Source organism: Bos taurus, chromosome 10, assembly GCF_002263795.3.
Source record: "Bos taurus isolate L1 Dominette 01449 registration number 42190680 breed Hereford chromosome 10, ARS-UCD2.0, whole genome shotgun sequence".
NCBI classification, from domain to species: domain Eukaryota; kingdom Metazoa; phylum Chordata; class Mammalia; order Artiodactyla; family Bovidae; genus Bos; species Bos taurus.
This window is the reverse complement of record NC_037337.1, coordinates 14175638-14196640: the sequence shown is the minus strand read 5'-3', so window position 1 is coordinate 14196640 and position 21003 is coordinate 14175638. Positions and strand designations below refer to the sequence as shown.

Below are 21003 nucleotides of genomic sequence, written 5' to 3'. Positions count from 1 at the left end.
GAAATAATATTCAGTTCTATGTGAAACGTACAACTCTATAACATGCACATATTACCAAAAATCTCACTGAGGATATTGTAAATTAGAACAATTTTCTTTTATTAGTTAGGAATATGAATACCTTTGATCTCTGTCTCTTGAGAGAGACAGTCTTCATCTCCTCTGGAATCGACTCTGTTCTCTGGGGTGCAGCAAACGGGGCTGTGGACAGAGGTGAAGAAGGGTTACCTCTTCCAAAAAGAGAGACTGATTCATTGGGTTGATGCTGTTGGGTTTGCACCTTAAAAGTCAGGTGGCTCTGTCACCCATTCTCTGTTCACTCCCAGTCATTCTTGTATAAATTCAATGAAACATTTGTGATCATTGACTTCAAAAGGAAAGCAAAGAGCTTGGAAGAGCAACAGTTCCATCAGAATATAAGGTCAACTCCCCTATGCAAACTTCCTAGAGAAAGAGGCACATTTTTAAAGAAAGCAACTTAGAAAGTTATCTTTGTCTTATAAAATGTTTCACTCTAAGATTTCTTATAATAGCTGTATTCCCAAATTCAGTCTAAAGGGACATGATGGTTGGGTTAGTCGCTAAGTCATGTCCGACTCTTGCGACCCCATGGCCTGCCAGTTTCCTCTGTCCATGGGATTCTCCAGGCAAGAATACTGGAGTGGGTTGCCATTTCCTTCTCCAGTAACTATATATAGGATGGACTATTCTAATGTATAATCATTTAAAAAGACAATTCTAAAGAATTTAAGAGGCTTGGGATAAATAAAGCAAGTGAAAAACACAAGTAAATATTGTTTTGGGAATAAATCTATAAGCAACAACTTATGGAGAACACATCTAGTCCATAGTGGAGGTAAGCCTACATGCCAGATAATGCTTGTAAGAGAAATCGAATCTCTACTGTTGCCTGGCAGCAAACACAGCTGCCTTTACAAAACAGCTCAAATCTGACATTCTCAGGAGAGAAAAATCCTTATACTGCTCTTTTTAAGAAAGAGAACAAATAATTTATTTACATAGTTAATTGAGTCAAAGAAGTGAGGCTTCTTTCTACTCATTTCCTTAGTCCACCCCTTTTCTGTCAGTTCTCTAACAACAAATCTTAGAAAGAATTAACAGATACTCTTCAAGTATCAGCACCCTTCGATAGCTCAGCTGGTAGAGCTGCTGCTGCTAAGTCGCGTCAGTCGTGTCCAACTCTGTGCGACCCCATAGACGGCAGCCCACCAGGCTCCCTCGTCCCTGGGATTCTCCAGGCAAGAACACTGGAGTGGGTTGCCATTTCCTTCTCCAATGCATGAAAGTGGAAAGTGAAAGTGAAGTCGCTCAGTCATGTCCAATTCTTCGCGACCCCATGGACTGTAGCCTACCAGGCTCCTCCGTCCATGGGATTTTCCAGGCAAGAGTACTGGAGTGGGGTGCCATTGCCTTCTCCAAGCTGGTAGAGCAGAGGACTGTAAAGGTGATAAGCTGCTGTCATCCTTAGGTCACTGGTTCAATTCCAGCTCGAAGGAGGTAATAAACTTTGGCTTCCCTGATAGCTCAGGTAAAGAATCCACCTGCAATGCAGGAGACCCTGGTTTGATTCCTGGGTTGGGAAGATCCCCTGGAGAAGGGATAGGCTACCCACTCCAGTATTCTGGCCTAGAGAATTTCATAGGGCTGCAAAGAGTCGGACACGACTGAGCAACTTTCACTTTCTTCAAATACAGCATATCAATATACAATTTAGAATTCCACTTTGAGCACTTGGTTCTCTTACACTACCTCAAGTAGGCTGCAGGGAATGTCTTCAGCCATCTCCTAAAAAGTAGCAGGAATTCCATTGTCTTAGCACTAGAGATCACCTTCACAAAAGACTTTTGTTGTGTTGGACAAACCCTATTTGACCACCTTTCTGCTTCCAGCGATCCTCCTATACTGTGAGACTGCCCACCACCTTCCCCAAGGTTAGGCAATTGGCCATACAACTGGCTATACAATGGATTCTGCATCACAGATTCAACCAATTTCTATCCACGGTTGGCTGAATCCGCAGATGCAGAACCCAGGAATATACAGGGCCAACTGTGCAACACCATTTTGTAGAAGACCATTGAGCATCTGCAGATTTTGGTATCCACAGCAGGTCCTGGAACCAACAATCTCCCGTGGACACAGAGGGACGTCTGTAGTGTGTGAAGACACCATTTTCATCCTACAAGTTTTTGCCTTGACTTCTGTGCTCTCCTACCCAGTTGTCCACTTGAACTTGGCTCTCTAACTTTGAAGGTCAGCTCACACTGTATACCGAGGATAGTATGAATTCAGATTCACCCATAAAGCCTGTTTTTCCTATTATCTGCAACTTCAGTACACTTTTTGTTTAACTTTCAGGTTCCTGCAGACAAATGAGATTTATTGCTAAATTACCATGATGAAACAAAATAGCAGTTGAGAAGTGGGCATAATTTTTAAAGGAATTTATTAAATTTATTAATTCCTTTTTAAAGGAATTTATTAAAATTTCAGTGAAATTTGGTAGGATAAAGATATGATTGCAATTTCACATGGATAATCCATGGTTAATGGTTATCTCTAAAAAAATTTTTGGAGGTTTTTCTTCATTACCTGCAGAAATTCTATCATTAAATTTATAACTTCATATGGCCTTGAATTTTATGGGATACATGCATTTGATGAATGTCTGCATCCTAAGACACTGCCTATTTTGCTACTCAGTTTCCATTCTGAAAAAATCTGTAGGATAAATTTTGCCTCAATGTCAGGGGGATAAAAAATCTTGTCTTTCTGGAAGTATTTGTATGATTCTTGTGGTAGCAATTTATTGTTATGTGCTTCCCAGGAAGCCATCTCATTTTTTCCTTGCTAATTTTAGAACCTCAACTTTTTTTCAGGGTATCAACATTCCCAGCTTCTAGGGTTTCCAGATTTAGGAAAACAATTTTTTAAAAAGGGTATGCAGTTAAATTTAAACTTTAGATAAACAAGAAGTAATGTTTTAAGTAAGCCCCAGATATTACATATATTTCAAAGAACAGAATTTCATGAATGGATTAGACCAAGCATAATCAATAATACTAAGTATTTCGTTTATGTCCCCAATCCTAATACTACTACTACTAAGTCACTTCAGTTGTGTCCAACTCTGTGTGACCCCATAGACGGCAGCCCATCAGGCTCCCCCGTCCCTGGGATTCTCCAGGCAAGAACACTGGAGTGGGCTGCCATTTCCTTCTCCAATGCATGAAAGTGAAAAGTGAAAGGGAAGTCGCTCAGTCGTGTTCGACTCTTCGCGACCCCATGGACTACAGCCCACCAGGCTCCTCCGTCCATGGGATTTTCCAGGCAAGAGTACTGGAGTGGGGTGCCACTGCCTTCTCCATCCTAATACTAATCCTAACCTTATCCTTGCACATTCACTTGCAGCCTTTCTTGTCTTTAACAGTGGCCGTGTGACCAATGAGAATTGAAGGGAGGCCCATCCAAGGGCTTCCAGGAAGAGACTGGTGCTACTATTTCCCCCTCTTCCTGCCTGGAATGAGCATGTTAAGGCACAAATCTGCAGGAGTCATCTTAGAGCTGTGAGGTGGATGAACGAAACATGCTAAAGAAGGTAAAGCAGAAAGAGAGTTGTTACAACGCTGTGTATAAGCACCACCGTCGATAGTTTCCCTACTTCCTGATTCCTTACGAGACAAATGAACTCACTGTTTCAGCCCTGCTAGTTAGGGTTTCTGATAGGTGCAGTCACATACATGCCTGACGGGTACCCTTCCCTCCCACTCCTCCTCTCTATACCATGCCTCCTCTCATTGCACAGGCTAGGGTCTCAGGGGCAGTGTCCAACAGTGACGGCAGTAAGAGTGAGGGCAGCAGTGGTCATCCTTGAACTGTCTCTGTTTTTAATGAGGAAATATTAACAGAATATTTCTAAAGCCTCCCTACTAAGAACACTGTTTGCTTTGGGGTTTTGGTTGAAGACAACAATCAGGTTCAGAAAATTCTCTTCTACTTCTATGCTGCCCAGAAGATTTTCTCTTATTATTAATGTTGAATTGTATTTTATGATTTTTAAATTTTGATGTGTATTAAGATGATCATAGAGTTTTTCTTTATTAATCTGTTAATGTGGTGAATTATATTGTTCGATTTTTCTAATGTTGAATCTGCCACATATCCTTCCTTGATTATAATGAATGTAAAAACATACTGCTAACTTTTTATTTTTGGATGATACTTGCTTTACAGTGTTGTGGTGGTCTCTACCATACATCAATATGAATCAGTCTTTTATACTGATTGTATATACCCCCTCCCTCTGAGTCCCTTTCCCCCCACATTTCACTCTTCTAGGCTGTCATGGAGCACCAGGCTGGGCTCCCTGTTACACAGCAGTTTCCTGCTAGTTATATATTTTACACATTATAGTCATACTGCTACCTTGTATTTAGAATGCTATTTTTTATGTTCCTGAGATTGACTTATATATTTTTTCTTGCACTGTCCTCATCTAGTTTTGGTACCAAAGTTTTAGTAGCTTCATAAAACCAGCTGGTAAGCTCTCCTTCTTTTGTTTCCCTATGGCATTTAATATATGAATTACCGGATCTTTAAAATTGGTAAAGCTTGCCTATAAAAGACCTGAGGCCTTTTTTGCTTGGTATATGTGTGTGTGTGTGTGTGTGTGTGTGTGAGTATGCACATGTCCGTCTGTAAGACAGATATTTTTACCTACCAAGTCAAATTTTCTAATGTTATTGTTTTAAGTTTCCTATTTTTTCTTGAATTAAGTAATTTAGATTTTTCTAGGAAAATTTTCATTTTGTTTTTTAAAGTATATTGACATTGTTATCATATTATTTTTTTTTAATTCTATCTGCAGTTTCTGCATTTTTTCATTTTCATAATATTTATTTGTTCCTTCTATTTTTAAAAATTATAGCCTTATTGAAGTATAACTGACAAAATAAATTATAAAATATTTAAAGTGTACATTGTGATGATAAATATACATATATATATATATATATATATATATATATATAATACATACCAGAAACTCATGCAACTTAATAGCACAAAACAAAATAACCCTAATTTTTAAATGAGTAAAGGACCTGAATAGACATTTTTCTACTCACTGAGGCAAAACTCAACAGGCTACTAAATCCAAAGGAAAACATAGGAAAGGAAAAATTTAGGACAACCTTTCTCCTGAACAATGGTAAACAAAATATTAGCAAATGAAATCCAGCAATGCATACACAGGATGATATATTGTAGCTAATTTGGCTTATTTCTCAAGGGCATAGAGAATTAACAGGGGTATCAGGGGAACCAGCTAAAACAGATTTAAATAAGAACCAGAGTCTTATAATATAATACCCACAATGTCAAAGTTTCTATTGAGGATCACTTACCATACCAAGAACCAGGAACTGAATGAAAAAAGACAAGGACTAGATACCAACCCTGAGATGACAGAAAGCTTAAAATTACCTGACAAAAATTTTAAAGCAACCATTATAAAAATGTTCCACAAGCAATTACAGAAACACATGAAACAAAAGAAATAATATGAAAGCTCAGCAAAGAAACAGAAAGTCTCCACAGAGAAAACAGAATATGTAAGGAGGAACTCAACTGAATTTTTAATTGTGTTAAAATACACAAAACAAGGAATTCCCTGGTGTTTCAGTGGTTAGGATTCGGTGGTTTCACTGCCATGGCCTGGGTTCAATCCATGGTCCAGGAACTAAAATCCCACAGCTGTGCAGGGCAGCCAAAAAAAAAAAAAAACCACATTTATCATCTTAACCATTTTTAAGTGTACATTTTTTTAAACAAATTGAAATTTTGGAACAGAAAAATACAGTCATCTAAATAGAAAATTCAGTGGATGGCTCAACAGCAGAATGTAGAGGACAGGTAAATCAGTGAACTAGAAGACAGAAAAATAGAAAATACCCAATCTGAACAACGGAGAGAAAAGACATGGGCGGGGGTGGGGTGCAGGGAAATGAACAGAGCCTCAAGGACCTGTGGGAGTCTACCAAGAGATCTAACATTTGTATCATGTAACCTATAAAGAGAGGCAATACAGGGCAAAGCTGAAAAAAAAAAATGTACTCAAAGAAATAATGGCTGAAAACCCCCCAAATTTGGCAAAACATACAACCCTATAGAAGGTGAGCCAATCCCAAACAAGATGCTACTGCTACTGCTGCTAAGTTGCTTCAGTCGTGTCCGACTCTGTGTGACCCCATAGACGGCAGCCCACCAGGCTCCCCCGTCCCTGGGATTCTCCAGGCAAGAACACTGGAGTGGGTTGCCATTTCCTTCTCCAGTGCATGAAAGTGAAAAGTGAAAGTGAAGTCGCTCAGTCGTGTCTGACTCCTAGTGACCCCATGGACTGCAGCCCACCAAGCCCCTCCGTCCATGGGATTTTTCCAGGCAAGAGTACTGGAGTGGGTTGCCATTGCCTTCTCCACCCAAACAAGACAAAACCAAAGAAATTCATGTTAAGATATGGTCAAGACTTCCTAAAAACTAAAGACAGAGAAAAATCTTGGAAGCAGGAGAAAAAAAGCAACACCTTACCTACAGCAGAAAAAAAAGGGACAGTAGATTTCTCATCAGAAACCATGAAAGAGAAAGGAAGTGGCAAAAGGTTTTTTTAAATACTGTAAGAAAACCACTGTCAACCCAGAATCCTAAAGCTAGTGAAAATATCCTTTAGGAAATAAAGAAGAAATCAAGACAGTCTAAGATGAAGAAAAATGAAGATAATTTGTCACTAGTACTCTGACGCTCAGTTCAGTTCAGTCGCTCAGTCCTGGCCAATTCTTTGTGACCCCATGGACTGCAGCACACCAGGCCACCCTGTCCATCACCAACCCGGGAGCTTGCTCAAACTCATGTCTGTCGAGTCAGTGATGCCATCCAACCATCTCATACTCTGTTGTCCCCTTCTCCTTCTGCCTACAGTCTTTCCAAACATCAGGGTCTTTTCAAATGAGTCAGTTCTTCGCATCATCTGGCCAAAGTATTGGAGTTTCAGCTTCAACATCAGTCCTTCCAATGACATTCAGGAGTGATTTCCTTTTGGATGGACTGGTTGGATCTCCTTGCAGTTCAAGGGACTCTCAAGAGTCTTCTCCAACATCACAGTTCAAAAGTGTCAACTCTTGGGTGCTCAGCTTTCTTATAGTCCAACTCTCACATCCACACATGACTACTGGAAAAGCCACAGCTTTGACTAGTCGGACTTTTGTCAGCAAAGTAATGTCTCTGTGTTTTAATATGTTGTCTAGGTTGGTCATAACTTTTCTTCCAAGGAGTAAGCATCTTTTAATTTCATGGGTGCAGTAACCATCTGCAGTGATTTTGGAATACACAAAAAATAAAGTATGTCACTGTTTCCACTGTTTACCCATCTATTTGCCATGAAGTGATGGGACCAGGTACCATGATCTTCGTTTTCTGAATGTTGAGCTTTAAGCCAACTTTTTCACTCTCCTCTTTTACTTTCATCAAGAGGCTCTTTAGTTCTTCTTCACTTTCTGCCATAAGGGTGGTGTCATCTGTACATCTGAAGTTATTGATATTTCTCCCGGCAATCTTGATTCCAGCTTGTGCTTCATCCAGCCCAGTGTTTCTCATGATGTACTCTGCATATAAGTTAAATAAGCAGGGTGACAATATACAGCCTTGACATACTCCTTTCCCTATTTGGAACCAGTCTGTTTTTCCATGTCCAGTTCTAACTGTTGCTTCCTGGCCTGCATACAGATTTCTCAAGAGGCAGGTCAGGTGGTCTGGCATTCCTTTCTCTATAAGAATTTTCCAGAGTTTGTTGTGGTCCACACAAAGGCTTTGACATAGTCAATAAGGCAAAAATAGATGTTTTTCTGGAACTCTCTTGCTTTTCGTTGATCCAACAGATGTTGGCAATTTTATCTCTGGTTCCTCTGCCTTACTAAATCCAGCTTGATCTGGAAGTTTACGGTTCACGTACTGTTGAAGCCTGGCTTCAACAATCTGGGTTGTGAAGATCTTTTTTGTATAGTCTTCTGTGTATTCTTGCTACCTCTTCTTAATATCTTCTGCTTCTGTTAGGTCCATACCATTTCTGTCCTTTATTGTGCCCATCTTTGCATGAAATGTTCCCTTAGTAACTCTAATTTTCTTGAAGATATCTTTAGACTTTCCCATTCTATTGTTTTCCTCTATTTCTTTACAATGCTTGCTCAGGAAGGCTTTCTTATCTCTCCTTGCTATTTTTTGGAACTCTGCATTCAAATGGGTGTATCTTTCCTCTGTCCATAGTTCATCAGGCACTCTATCAGATCTAATCCCTTGAATCTATTTATCACTGCCAGTGTATAATCGTAAGGGATCTGATTTAGGTCATACCTGAATGATCTAGTGGGTTTTCCCTACTTTCTTCAATTTAGGTCTGAATTTGGCAATAAGGAGTTCATGATCTGAGCCACAGTCAGCTCCCAGTCTTGTTTTTGCTGACTGTATAGGACTTTGCCATCTTTAGCTGCAAAGAATATAATCAATCTGATTTTGGTGTTGACCATCTGGTGATGTCCATGTATAGAGTCTTCTCTTGTGCTGTTGGAAGAGGGTGTTTGCTATCACCAGTGTGTTCTCTTGGGAAAACTCTACTAGCCTTTGCCCTGCTTCACTCTGTACTCCAAGGCCAAATTTGCCTGTTACTCCAGGTGTTTCTTGACTTCCTACTTTTGCATTCCAGTCCCCTATAACTGATAAAAGATTAGTATCCAGGATACCTACATAATACTATATAACCAAGAAAAACAACCCATTTTTAAAAATGTTGAAGTTTTAAGTCAGTTTACAAAAGAAGATACTCAAATGAGCAATACACATATCAAAAAAAAAAACCCACAAACTCTTTAACTTTATTGGTCGTCAGGGAAATAGAAATTAAATCCACAAAGATATACCACAACAATCTGCAGGGTGGCAAAGCAATAAACAAAGAAAAGAAAATATCAAGTGTTGACAAAGATATATATCATCTGGAATTTTCATATACTGCTAGTAAGAAAATAAATCAGTATAAACACCTTGCAAAGCCATTTGGTGTTATCTGCTAAATCTGAGCATATGTTTACCCCATGCCTCAGCAATTCTTTTTAATATGTATCCAAGAGCAGGGTATATATATATATTTACATTAAAAGACATATGCAAGAATGTTCATAGTGGTATTACCCCTAACAGCTCTATGGTATAAACCACTGAAATTCCCATCAACAGTAGAATGGATACAAAATTGGGGTATGTTCATACATATTTATCCCTGATGCCTCTCTTTTCCTCACTCCTATCTGTGAGCCATTCTTCATTTCTTTCTTTCAGTCATTCCTCATGGCTCTACCTCTAAAATAAAATATAACATGAATTTGTTTACTTCACTTCATATCCACTGATACCATCCTCCTTAAATTCACCATCATTTCTCACCTGGTTTACCAAAACAGTCTTTAACTAGTCTTCTTGGTTCCACTCATGTTCCTGTATAACTCATTATCTGTAAAGCAGTCGCCATGGTCTTATTAAAATATAAATCAGATCACCTCATCCTCCTCTTAAACTTTTCAGTGATTTCTCACTGTAATTAGGATTAAATCCAATTCCTCATCATGATTTGAAAGGATGCCTTGCTGGTTCTGCTACAATGTAAGGCTTTTAAAAAGAAAGATCCTAAGATATAAATGGCTTAAACAAATTAAGAGTTTATTTCTCTTTCACACAAAGGTTGAAAGGAAAAGAGTCCTGGGTAGGCAGGGTATCTTGTCCAGACTCAACCTGGAGTTCCATTTTTGACTTCAAAGTGCTTGCCCATCATATATACCTTCATCCCAGCTAGTCAGAGATAGAAAAATGAAAAGAAGCTATGCCCAGAAGTTTCCATTTCCCCTTCTGCTTACATTCTTATTGTCCAGAACCTGGAAGGAAGTTCCCAAGTTCAGCTAGCTGAAAGGAAGACTAGAATGTCTTTGGTCAAGCTGACATGTGCCCACCCATGACTCAATTACTGTGGAAGTAGGGAAGAATTAACCTTGAAGACAACTCGTGGTCTCTGTTCTACCATACATCATTCCAGTCTTCTCTACCTCTCCAACATTATCTCTTCCTTCTCTTGGCCTTCCAGCCCCATTAGCATTCTTGCTTGCTGCTGCTGCTGCTAAGTCGTGTCCGACTCTGTGCGACCCCATAGACAGCAGCCCACCAGGCTTCCCCGTCCCTGGGGTTCTCCAGGCAAGAACACTGGAGTGGGTTGCCATTTTCTTCTTAAGCATTCTTGCTTACTCCCTCCTTAATCCCCTGGGCCATTACGCCAATGCTGTCCTACATCTGAAATACTCTTCTCTAGATCTTTACATGACTGGGTCCTTCTCATCATTTGGATCTCAACATCTTCCAAGATACATTCCCTGACCCTTCCCTCCCAAGCAAAGTAATCACTTCCTTTTATCATTCTCAGTCTATGTTATTTTATTTCTAGCACTTGTTCTTAGCTTAAATTCTCATTTACTTACCTGATTATTATCTATATCCTCTACTAGAATGTAAGCACCACAAGAATACATATGGTTGACTTATTTTCTCTGTCAGATCCCCAACTACCTTGGATAAAGCCAGCATTCAACAAATACTTGTTGAGCAGATGAATTTATTAGCCAAAACCCCTCGTTTTATAACTGACAAAGCTGAGGGCCTGAGAAAGTAAATGACTTGCCTGAGGTTCTACAACCACTTAGTAGATAGCTAGGTGGGTGCTTTTCTCCTATTTTAGCCAGCCTCCTCTTTGAAGTCTTCTATTGTTTCACCTCTAAGCAATCATTCTGCATACTCGTAGTACTAGATTTTAACATCCATTTGGTTTTTAGTTTGTAATGCTATGTATTATTATTTATTTTTTATATATCTGTCTTATTTTCCCAACCAAGCTGCAAATCCCTTAAAAATACCAACTTTCTCACACATAGAAAACACAGGCCCTAAGTAGGTATTTCACAAAAAGACTAAAGTTGCTTTATTCAGTAAACTGCAACTCAGAACAATTACAAGTTTAAGTCTGTCCTATTACTGAAGATGAAAGTTGGATACTAGAAGAGTAGCTTTTGGTAATTTCTGTCTATCCCCAACTAAGAAGACTGTCTTACCGGTAGCCAAAATCTTACGTCCTTCATCAAAATGGTGCAGAGTTGCTGCTCTGGGGACAATAGGTGGATTCTGAAAGGTAATTCTTGCTGTTGCTGGAATCAATCCTCGTTCTATCATACTTAAAACCCCTAAAAAGGAAGGTTAGAAGAATATGAGTTTAACTTCAAGCACTTCCACAAAGTCTGAACTCTATAAATTTCACAAACGTAACTTTCTCTATTCATTAGTTTATTTGTGAGAGTACATTTAGTGCCTTAATCCTTTGCATGAAAAAATAGCCATAGTATGTGTCCTATCTATTTTTCTAACAACCGCAGGAAAAAAGATGGCATTTCTAATAGTGGCATTTTGAAATAAACTTGTACTATGGTGATTTCAAGACAGAAATATACTTCCAATGCAAACAAAACCTTTTTTATACATCATGGCATTTTCAATTATTACTAATATTGGTATTCTTTTTAAAATTCAGAGAAATCAGGTACACAGTCCATAACTAGGGAGATCTTTGGTTCTGAAAGAAAGAACATCTGTGTGCTTGAAATCGTATTTCTGTTGTTATAATGAGTTACATTTTATTTTTTTAAAAAAGAGTTCCTTTTAGACATTTCTCATATTACCAGAAGATGTGAATGTCCAAATAGATTGTTTTAGTGTAACTGGGCAACATCGTTAGTGTTACTGCAACTAATTTACAATTCCTAGATCTCATACTGTGTCCATATGACCAGTGCCAAGGTTTTTCAAGGACAGGAGACATCATTTTTAAAAACTTCAATGAGTAAATGAATATCTGAGCAAAGCCTGCTGTCAGGGGCAAAACTCACATTCAGGGGCAACTACCATTGGTGGTGCTAGTGGTAAAGTGGTCGCAATACAAGGAACCAAAGAGACTTAGGCTTGATCCCTGGGTCGGGAAGATCCCCCGGCGGAGGGCATGGCAGCCCACTCCAGTATTCTTGCCTGGAGAATCCCATGGACTTCTAGAAGGGCCTGGCAGGCTATAGTCCAGTCTACAAAGAGTTAAACACGACTGAAGAGACTTTGTATGCATGCATCATATTGAAGCCAGAAAGTCAGGGAGTACTTGACATAGATGTGTGATAGGGCTTCAGCTTCTTGTTGCTGTCAGGTAATAGGAAGAAAAATAAAGAACTCTGGGTCTCAATGAAATCTAAGTTAAAAAACTGTGTTCTAAACTGGACTAGGCTGAAGAAGTTGGCACACATCCTAAGAGGGATAAATACTGTTTTCATTTGCCTTATGACCTCTGCTGCTGCTGCTGCTAAGTCACTTCAGTCGTGTCCGACTCTGTGCGACCCCACAGACGGCAGCCAACCAGGCTTCCCCATCCCTGGGATTCTCCAGGCAAGAACACTGGAGTGGATTGCCATTTCCTTCTCCAATGCATGAAAGTGAATAGTGAAAGTCAAGTCGCTCAGTCGTGTCCGACTCTTCGCGACCCCATGGACTGCAGCCCACCAGGCTCCTCCATCCATGGGATTTTCCAGGCAAGAGTACTGGAGTGGGGTGCCATTGCCTTTTCTGTTATCACCTCTAAAGACTATATTATATCACATTCAGGATATTAAAGTCTAGTGTTAAAGGAATTCAGAAGAATGATGGGGGAGCTGAAGAGTTCACTAAGAACAGTGATTCCAAAACAATGTTGTGATTCTAAAACAATGATTCCAAGAGAAGTCTTCAGTTTATTTGTGTGTGTGTGTGTGTGTGTGGCATGCTCACTCAGTTGTGTCTGACCCTTTGTGACCCCACGGATTGTAACCCACCAGGCTCCTCTGTCCGTGGAATTTTCCAGGTAAGAATAATGGAGTGGGTTGCCATTTTGTCCTCCAGGAGATCTTCCCGACCCAGGGATGGAACCCACATCACCTGCATTGGCTGGCAGATTCTTTACCACTGAGCTACCTGGTAAGTTTACTTACCACAGGATTATTTGGAATGAGAACTTTTTATTAAAAATGGATATTCCTGGGCCCTATCCCAATTTCTGAGGCAAAGCCCTGGTAATATGCATTATTGAAGGCTCCAGGAGATACTTATGCGCACTGAAGTTTGAGAACCACTAGAATTGGGGCCCCGAAATCTACATTTTAAATAAGCACTCCAGGTTAATCTTTTTCACTATTAAAACTTAAGATCTACTGATCCCAAGTACAACTCTTCAAGCCCTTTTCAACATTAGTATTTTGGGTTTTTATTATAATAACACCAGAATTCAACTACTTTGAAATATAAAAACTAATTCTTTGTCCTCACAAATATTTTCCACCTATAAATATCATACCCCATGTCCAAGAACTATGCCCATTTTGTAGATGTGAAAAACAGAGCTCCTTCTAATTCAGTGTATTTTCATCACTGGAGTGAGCTTCATTCTCTGAGAATCCCAAAGAATATGAGCGTGATTTTAACCTTTGCTTTAGTATTGGTTAAAGCAATTCACTTAATTTTAGACAAACACATGTGTGCATTTACCACTGAAAGGAAGAAGTTGAGGCTTTGGAATAAGCTAAAGAGAGTACTGGTTATCTTTTCATGGCAATACTGGAGACTTTGATTTCTGACCCTATAATCACCTTTGTTTTTGATTAGTCTATTTTACAATTCTGCAGTGATTAAGGTTAGTTGATAGAAAACTGAAAGCAATGCAAATAATTCTTGTGTGTATATATGCAAATAAATTTTGTCACATAGAGGGAATGTACTTCTTCCACCCCCAAAATTCAGTTTTACCTGCATTTGCAAATTTATTTTTAAAGGTGTGATTGATAAATTTGTCTGCTGTTTGAATTCTTCTTTGAATCAATTGTTACATTTTATTGGTTCCCTCCTTTTTAGTTAATCAGTTAAACAGAATCTTTGATGTGTTCATTTTATATTTGTATAAGAGTCATGGTTTCACTTTAAACTATATATATATATATATCCTTTTAACGATTTTGGAGCTCCCACCAAGATGACCAAAAGATTCACCTGAAATTGCCAGAAACGGTACCTACATCTCACAGGGAGCCAAGCCAGGCACATATTTTCTTGGCATCCATAAGTTAATTCAGAGAGGCAACAGAACTTTGCTGGCTCTTGTTTTTCTGATTTTTCTAATTTTTATTTTATTATTTACTTGGTTGTTCTGGGTCTTAGTTGTGGCATGTAGGATCTTTTGATTGCAGCATCTGAACTCTTGCAGCATGTGGGATCTAGTTCCCTGACCAGGGATTCAATGCGGACCCCCTGCGTTGAGAGCGTGGAGACTTAGCCGCTGGACCGCCAGGGAAGTTCCTTGCTTTTCTAATTTTTACAGTACTCCCTATTAATTTTGTGTCTTGGTTCATTTGTGGCTGACAAGTTAGTCCTTGTTGGTGGCTACAATGACTGGGAATTTGGTGATCTCTGTAAACGGGTCTCACAGAGATTTATTCCTTATTGAATGAGAGACAATGGAGAATATAGTTAGTAGTCTTCCATTTGTCTATGTGTATTCTGAGCTGAATTCAACTAGGTATTTCATACCCACAAGGAAGGAGAATAACTCTTTGATATCTAGACCATTACACTTCTGTGTTTATTTTTCATCTGTGGCTGAAACTAGAATAGAAGCTATAAACTCTATTGAATGCCTCAGTTCAGTTCAGTTCAGTTCAGGGGCTCAGTCATGTCTGATTCTTTGTGACCCCATGAATCGGAGCATGCCTGGCCTCCCTGTCCATCACCAACTTCCGGAGTTCACCCAAACTCATGTGCATTGAGTTGGCGATGCCATCCAGCCATCTCATCCTCTGTCGTCCCCTTCTCCTCCTGCCCTCAATCCCTCCCAGCATCAGAGTCTTTTCCAATGAGTCAACTCTTCGCATGAGGTGGCCAAAGTATTGGAGTTTCAGCCTCAGCCTCAGTCCTTGCAATGAACACTCAGGACTGATCTCCTTTAGGATGGACTGGTTGGATCTTCTTGCAGTCCAAGGGACTCTCAAGAGTCTTCTCCAACACCACAGTTCAAAAGCATCAATTCTTCAGCACTCAGCTATCTTCACAGTCCAACTCTCACATCCATACATGACTACTAGAAAAACCATAGCCTTGACTAGACGGACCTTTGTTGGCAAAGTAATATCTCTGCTTTTTAATATGCTATCTAGGTTGGTCATAACTTTCCTTCCAAGGAGTAAGCGTCTTTTAATTTCATGGCTGCAATCACCATCTGCAGTGATTTTGGAGCCCCCAAAAAATAAAGTTTGACACTGTTTCCACTGTTTCCCCATCTATTTCCCGTGAAGTAATGGGACCAGATGCCATGATCTTAGTTTTCTGACTGTTGAGCTTTAAGCCAACTTTTTTACTCTCCTCTTTCACTTTCATCATTGAATGCCTATGTATCTGTAATTCAGAAAGATCTTTATTTCTCATTATGAATGTAGAATGTTTATTGTCTCCAGGTGGTATTAATAAATTAGATGGTAAAATCTCAAAGGAACTCTGTTCTGATTAACTTACATAGAGAAATGAGCACTTACAGGAACTGAATATTCCCAGAAAATAAGGAAATTGAACTTCTACTACTTTAGATGAGCTCCCTCTCACCTCCCAAATTCAGAAGCTCATTGAGCCTCCTTACTTTTCATGGCAATATGGGCTATTTGCATAGATGCAATAAGAATCCTTTCTTCTTTTACTAAGATAGAATTGAAAAAATTGCTTATGCAACCAAGAACTTGCCTGGAATTTCATATTTAACAATGATGCTATTAATCAGGTGTAACAAATTACATTTAAAGGAGTAAGCTTGATTTTATGGAACCAAAAGCCTACAAAACCCTCCTAGAAAAACTGGCCTGGCTTACAGGATTTCCATCCTTACAGTTGCAAAGTAATGTCACTTCCCAGCAGGCTCAAGAACCTTAGGATATGGGGAACATCTCTAGAGGAGAGGAATGTACCCAAATTTATAGGTCCTACAGTTGAAATCTGGTGGACAGATTTTCTAGTCTCAGGATAGCAAGTAATAGAGGATTTTAAAAGTTCAATCTGAGATTCCTTCCAACAGAGCAAACTTAAGATGGCCTATGTGGTGATTAACCTTCTTGCTGCACCTGTGTAAATAATCAGACCAAACCTAATGAAATGACTTACTTTGTGAATAATTTTTTAAGACCATTTTGCATCAAATTGGGGCACAATTGTAGGAAATTTTTTTTTTTTTTAATGTTTTAGAATGAGCAAAAGAGATTACCGAATACTTTTCAATGGAATGCCTCCAGGAATTATCTGAATCTAGTCTTTGACTATTGTACAACTCTGCAGAGATTAAAGTTAACTTGTGGGGAAAAAACTGATAATAATGCAAATAATTCATATCTATAGACATGAAAAAAATTGGTGAAGGTTCATTCCTTCCTCCCATGCAAATGCCAATTTTCCTTGTGTTTACAAATTTATTTCAATATTCCTGATCTACAAAGATATGTCCTTTGGATTCTCCTTTAGACCAGTTGTGACATCTTACAAATTCTCTTTCAAACTGATGAGTTAAACAACTAAAATCTTTGACTTGTGTTCATTTGTGAGAGAGTAGGGACTTTACCTGTTTTTGAAAATTATCCCTTATCACCATTGTCTCATTACATGTTCATAGCACTCTCACATTCCTGTTGACTAGATTAGGAATTAGAATTCATCTATTCATTCATTCATTAAAAACTCATTCATTCATTCAACCAATATGTAAGTTCCTTTTATATGTCAGGAACTATTCTGGGGCCTGGGGATTCAATGGTGAACCAGACAGATCTCATGGAGCCTTTAGTGATGGAGAAGACAAAACAAATTCACAAATTAATATATAATTACAAAATTGTGATCATCTATAAAGCAAAAAGACGGATGCTTGTGGAAATGACTTTTACAGGCAGAGGTAAGAGGACTGGTGAAGGCCTGATGTGAAAAGGTGCTTGGCCTGTTAAGGAAAAGAGAGAAGTCCCCTGTGGCTGGAGCATGGAGAAAGCTGAGTGAGATGAGAGTGGAGGTGAGGCCAGATCCGGCATGTCTCGTTTATAGAGTTTATTCTAAAACTGGAGCACAACTTGCCTGAGATTTCACAGAGCCTGAACTGAAAATTTGGTTCCTTATTAGAAGACTTAAATTCTTAATCATTTACTAGGGGTGGGGATAGGGGTGAAGACATTATTCTTTGGATTTAGCAAGATAATTCCAGAAAAAGTGGGGAAGTTCGTCTTGCATTTTCCAAAACTATCCTCTCTTCTGGGAGTTGGTCATCTTTCACCACATGCTGGACTAGTATAGATCTGGGGTGACTCCAGTGACAGTTCAGAGCATCAGGACAGGTAAACATTTAGGCACCGTATCAGCATTTGTGTGGCTTGTGCTTTCCTGGCATTCATATTACCTTGCACAGTACCAGACATATGGCAAGTAGTCAATAAATGTGTTGATTAATTGGTTGATTAACTACAAATATTATGGTAGGCCATGTGTTCTCTGGCAGATAACTGAGGGATGAAAATGTGATGCTTTTCTGGAACAAGTTGCTATGACTCTAGATTTACCTTTGTTTTGCAGCAATTTTTTACTGTATCTATTGCTAAAGCAAGGATAAATAGGTTGGTTGATCCATTCATTCATCTTAATTTGACCCCAGGAAGAATATAAGTTTTTAGAAAGCAAGAAATAAAAACTCCCTGGAGTTTTCCCAGGGAGTAAATATAATGTAAACTAACTAAAACCATGTGTCACCAATATTTCTAAACAACCAGGGTTCGTAACCAAGAAAGTAATTGTTTCAGTTGTGGGAGGTTTAATCAACTAAGAGGCTTATAATGATGCAGTCCTTCTTGAGTTTTTCTGTACCACCACTAGTGGGTCAGCAGACAGGATACAGGAGCTGTAAAATGGAGAACCTATAAATCTTCAGGTACCAGAGGAACCCTGGGGAACCAACTTTAGGTCTAAAACACTCCAGACATCAGTTAGAAAGTGAGATAGAAATAAATTAAAGATCATCTCACTTGCTCATATTTGAGATACAAAAGGGGATCCACTTAAGCATTCTTTAACACGTCAGCCAATTATGTAGCAGGGAGAAGTAAAGAGGGTTACATTTATGACACTCAGTCTTTAGTCATTCACTTACACTTTCATTTGCTTATCCATTCAACCAACTATTTAGTATCTACAAAATGCTAGATGTGGTTCTAAGCACTGGGGATACTGAGATAAAGATGACGTGACCTTTTGCTTAAAAAAATGAGAAATCTACTGGTTTCACAAACCAGTATTAGACTAAGTATTTAGACTGGTATAAGTCTTAGTATAAGTATTTAGATTAGACCTGCATAGTTCACTTAATAATTACATTCATTTCTGGCTTCATATTTTTATGTAGTAATATATTGAAATAAAATTTTAAGTATTATCAGAAAAGGATCAGAAACTATCTGCTCAGAAGCTTTAAAAATTATAATATCACCTAAATACAATAATAATTTTAACATGTAAATATACCAAAATCTAAATCAATAGAAAATCTATAGAATAATGGATCTTAGAAGTGGAAAGGGACTCTGGTGGTCATCTAGTCCAACCTTCTGATTTACAGAGAAGGAAACTCAGGCCACAGTGAGGACTTGACTTGTCCAAAGTCACCTTGGAGAATCAGCATCTGAGTCTGAATTCAAACTCAGGCCCCCCAATCCCACCTCAAAGCTCTTCCCCTTATGTTCCTAAACATATAAAATGCTTATCTGAATCACTAACCTTTGTTAGCATCTGCTTGTAAGACTGGCACTGGGGTGAAATAGGGATCCGTGCGATGAGAAGCTGGTAGAACCGTGAGGCTGGATATAGTGGAGCCTTTTATTAACTTCTGAGCCTTCACCTAAATGATCAAAAATTTGTTTTCAGCAGACATTTTTGCCTTCAAAATGAACACAGTTTTCTTCTTGTAAACAATAAATAAGGTTATGAATATGAATAGTTTCATTAAGTTTTAATAAAGTAGAAATATCAGCTCCAATTTTATTGCTCACGGGTACCCTGTGCTATTGTCTACTGTCAGGAGTTTGTGTAATTTAAAATAGTTAATTAAATCCAATTAACATGTTGTGATTTCTACTATGCAAAGTCAGTATAGTAGTTAATAAAGGAACTATTAAGATTTTGTTCAATTTTAATGACTACAATATAAAAGTGCTAAATCTTGACAGAGGAGGTTTTGAATACAGCAAAGTTTTGTACAGGCAAATTTTCTAGGAAATACACATTAGAGTTTTGAGGATAAATAAAAACTGGGAAAATGTAATAATAAACATATCAGTCAACATTAACAGGTTAAGGATAAACTCGGAGCAGACTCTAGCAGATCTTAGAAATAGTTAAAGATGTGATGTATAGATCACTTAGAGTAGATGATTACTTTTCCTAAAGTCATTAAGTGCTTTTATTATAGTCACGAAATATGAATTGTTTCTATTAAATGCTTTCTAGATTTCAAATATTATATGTATTGCAAATAAATCACATGTAATTATATAGGCCAAGCACAGTATTTTTACCTTTATTATAGGAGGTTATGAATTACCTAGGCCCTCTCATCAGGGAAGATGCAACTGTTTGGTATTTAGAGATGATTTTAAAATTTCCCAGTCATTTTCCAAACATTAATTAATTTGCATAACTTCCAAGGGAACTAGGTAATGGTTTGCTATTTAACTACTGATTTTAATAAAGAACCAAGTCAGAAAGGTTAGATTTTTCTCAGGTCACGGTAGAGCACTAGATATGCAAAGATTATTCAATTCGAAGATTGATCTGATTCTGCATTAGTGAAATTTGCCATTGGGTTCCACAGTAGCACATCTTCTAGTTCATCAAGGTCATGGTGACCTTAAGGAAAAAGAAAGGGAAAGTTTCATCAAGACTCCAGGGAGAAAATCACTTTGAAAAATAATATTTACTGGCTGAGAAATGTCTGTGAACAAAGTTATTTTAGAACTCCACTGCCAGGATGTGGTACTTAAGGGAAACTATTAATATAAGTAACACCATCTTATGGACACCAAACCCTTTGGCGATGTTTGGAGAGGATGGTTTAAAATGACTGCAAATAGGATTTTTAACAGGAAAGAGCAGACTGTTAATGCAGTCAGTTTCCTTCCAGGCAAGCGGGAAGAAGCAAGGGTAGAGCTCCGAGTTGTGCTGATGAGAGTGCGCATGCGCATTGTGCGATTGTGGCACTTAAGCATTGCTGGTGCTCCTTGGTCTCTTTTCCTCATCCTCAGCTCTCCTCCCGCTACTTCACTTCCAGATAGGAGTAACTGCCAGGAGCTCCTCCTAGCCAGGGAAGCTGAGATAATCATACAGTGTACTGTGATCCAGACATGGTGCAGACATAGACGAGGATGCTCAGTATCAAAAACAGAAGGGTCTCCAGTTGTCTGATCTCAGGGTCAGGGAGGCAAAGGTAAATCGAAGGAAGATAGAAAGATTCCACTTGAATAAAATTGTCAAACACTGTGAAGGTGTAAAATATAGATTTGGCAGTATCGGGGCTCACAGCATCGTTCATCTGGATTTTCTGAAAGCCTTTGACAAAGTACACCTGACAATGTGCTCTTGAAAGCTAAAGTAGCAGATCTGACAGTAAACACAATGTAAAGTGCGACACGAAGGAGATGGGGGAAGGCAGACGACGGTCAGCTTCTGTCAGGCTGTCAGCACTTTCATAACGCTGGTTTCTTTCATTCTTTACATGGCGTC

The 21003-nt window shown here is 38.7% G+C and overlaps 1 protein-coding gene across 1 annotated transcript in view; it reads right to left on the bottom strand.

Moving 5' to 3' along the window:
- The window catches only part of IQCH (IQ motif containing H), a 229554-nt gene that overhangs the window by 136141 nt on the left and 72410 nt on the right, over positions 1–21003 (bottom strand). The window contains 3 exon segments of the mRNA XM_003586516.6: positions 122–201; positions 11214–11342; positions 19003–19123. Of these exon segments, the coding sequence (XP_003586564.4) occupies positions 122–201; positions 11214–11342; positions 19003–19123 (330 nt within the window).